The sequence below is a fragment of the Ips typographus genome, linkage group LG3, assembly GCF_016097725.1.
Source record: "Ips typographus isolate SLU linkage group LG3, UJ_Ityp_2.0, whole genome shotgun sequence".
In the NCBI taxonomy this organism is placed as follows: domain Eukaryota; kingdom Metazoa; phylum Arthropoda; class Insecta; order Coleoptera; family Curculionidae; genus Ips; species Ips typographus.
The window spans coordinates 5,331,875-5,333,986 of NC_138424.1; the positions used below are offsets into that span (position 1 = coordinate 5,331,875).

Genomic DNA, 2,112 nt, shown 5'->3' on the forward strand with positions numbered 1-2,112 from the left:
TCTTGTTTCAATCATTTTATTGAACTAAACACAACAATAAACTTACAAAACGTTAAAACAAAATAATTTTAGTGAGTCCACCCTAAGAAAGTGTAAATTAACGCAAGTAAGGGCTCCACGTCCAGTTTCATTCCCTTGAGAATTTGACGCATTTTTACCATTTCAGGCAGATCATGCAATTCTTCAGCGATTTTCTGGTTCTCTTTGGTACCAATTTCTTCCATGATACGCTTAGCTTCTGGCTCATCTACTCAATATTTGTTTCAATAAGTAGTTCACATAACTATACAAACAAACCTTTAGTGGAAAGAACTTTAATCAAATCGACCAAAGGTACTGCTTTGTGTACATCCATGATGAAAGGTTCTAAGTTTGGTTTGGCTTCCACTTTACCAGTAATTTTCAATGAAGTAATATGGTTTTTGAGGCATTCCACAGTTTGTGTGATGTTCAGCTTATACTGCAATAATCCAGTACTTCACTCACTCATATTGGAAAATGTAACAAATTACCTTTTGGGTCATATTAGCAAAATTCAAAAATTGAGGGCTTCTTAAAACTGAATTGACCAGTTTCTTCCACTCCTCACTTTGAAGATACAGAACGGCGGCCTTAAATCCTTCATCTTTTTGGAGGTGTTCCTGTTGGACTTCTTCAATTTTTTTTAGAGGGAAAACCTGCATGGCTTTGTGCAGAAAACTGGGAGAAGCGTCCGGAATGGAAGCGCCTTGAATAACCCAGGAATTAGATAAGGCGATGAGTAGTAGCAGTAATCCAGTTTGAGACATCATCCTGAAGTTGTATTGAGAGTGATTACACACGATTAGCTTGGTTTTTGTGCTGAAACTGTTTCAGAGTGAAAGTTTCGATTCTGTTTCAGTTTGACAATTTAAATTGAGTTTCCATGGGATATCATGGCATTATATGACTGTAGTTTAGATAGCTAATGGTGTGTTTACACTCTCATGCAATTTCCATCAAAATTGATTTGTGCTTGCCATAAGGCATTTACGAAAATTATACCTGCTAATTCCACCGTTTACCACAATCGGTGTAACTTTTAAGGATCTGGTTCATTACGGTTGAATGAATTTTAGAACGCGATTGGTAATCTTATGTCTTTGAGATCTGGCATCCAGATGTTCATTGTTGAAATATTTTATAATATCGGCATACTCTCCCTCTATCTAGCAAACAGAACATATTCCAATATCCATTTTAATTTAACAGGTCACTCTCATAAGCTTGCTAAACTGTGGAACAAACCGCCAAACCGTCAACCATAAACTAATTTTTGAGGTTATGATTCTAAATTTTAAGGGAAAACCTGTCAAAAGTCACTTTTTTCTTAATTTACCGACGGAACTTCTCGATCCATAAATCATAAACCGGGTACATATATTCGGTATATGGGTAAAATTTCAGAACGGCAATGGTAGTTACCAAAAACAATTTTCGAACGCTCTAGGTTAAACAGGTATCTACCGGTAGAATATTCGTAAATGCCTATTATGTCATATTCATGTTGTTGAATTTAGCATTAATTTCCTTTTAAGTTTCCCCATCCCTAGTTAAGTTTAGGAGTTAGATCCTAGAGGGACAGTTTGCATTATGATAGGCTACACTCATAATTACTGTGGAATATTGAAACACAAAAAGTGGAATTTGGTAGGGATGTAGTGTTTGATGAAGGTAAGAGAATTATTGATCTACAAGAGGCAAGGCTAGAAGAAACAATTATTGATATGAACATAGAAAATGTGAGTATGATTGATAATACGGAAAAACAATCACAGTGACGAAGCCAGGAACAAGAGGAAGGAACAACTGATGAGATAGGGAAGAAAAAGATGGAAATAATGAAGAACAAGACAATAACCAATGTAGAGAAAGGAAAATGCCAACTTATCTACAAGATTCTGAAGTTTATCATGCTGCATTAAATATTAATTAATTTGTCGAAGAGTCTAGACTCTAGAGGAATAAACTCAAAAGGGTACTCAGGTACCTCAGAGGTACAACAGACTTGGAATTATTTTATCCCAAGAATATAGATGATGTTTTGATTGCATATGCTGATTCTGATTGGGCTGGTGACAGAAATGACAGAAA

General features: G+C 35.6%; 1 protein-coding gene across 1 annotated transcript; it reads right to left on the bottom strand.

The window, feature by feature from the left end:
- On the bottom strand, positions 1-897 carry LOC145726256 (uncharacterized). The gene is made up of 3 exons (XM_081975277.1): positions 513-897; positions 298-460; positions 1-247 (listed from the first exon to the last, which is right to left on the bottom strand). Exons 1-3 carry the CDS (start codon positions 789-791, stop codon positions 69-71), a joined length of 621 nt encoding a protein of 206 aa, XP_081831403.1. The 5' UTR covers positions 792-897; the 3' UTR covers positions 1-68.
- Between the last annotated feature and the right edge of the window lie 1,215 nt (positions 898-2,112).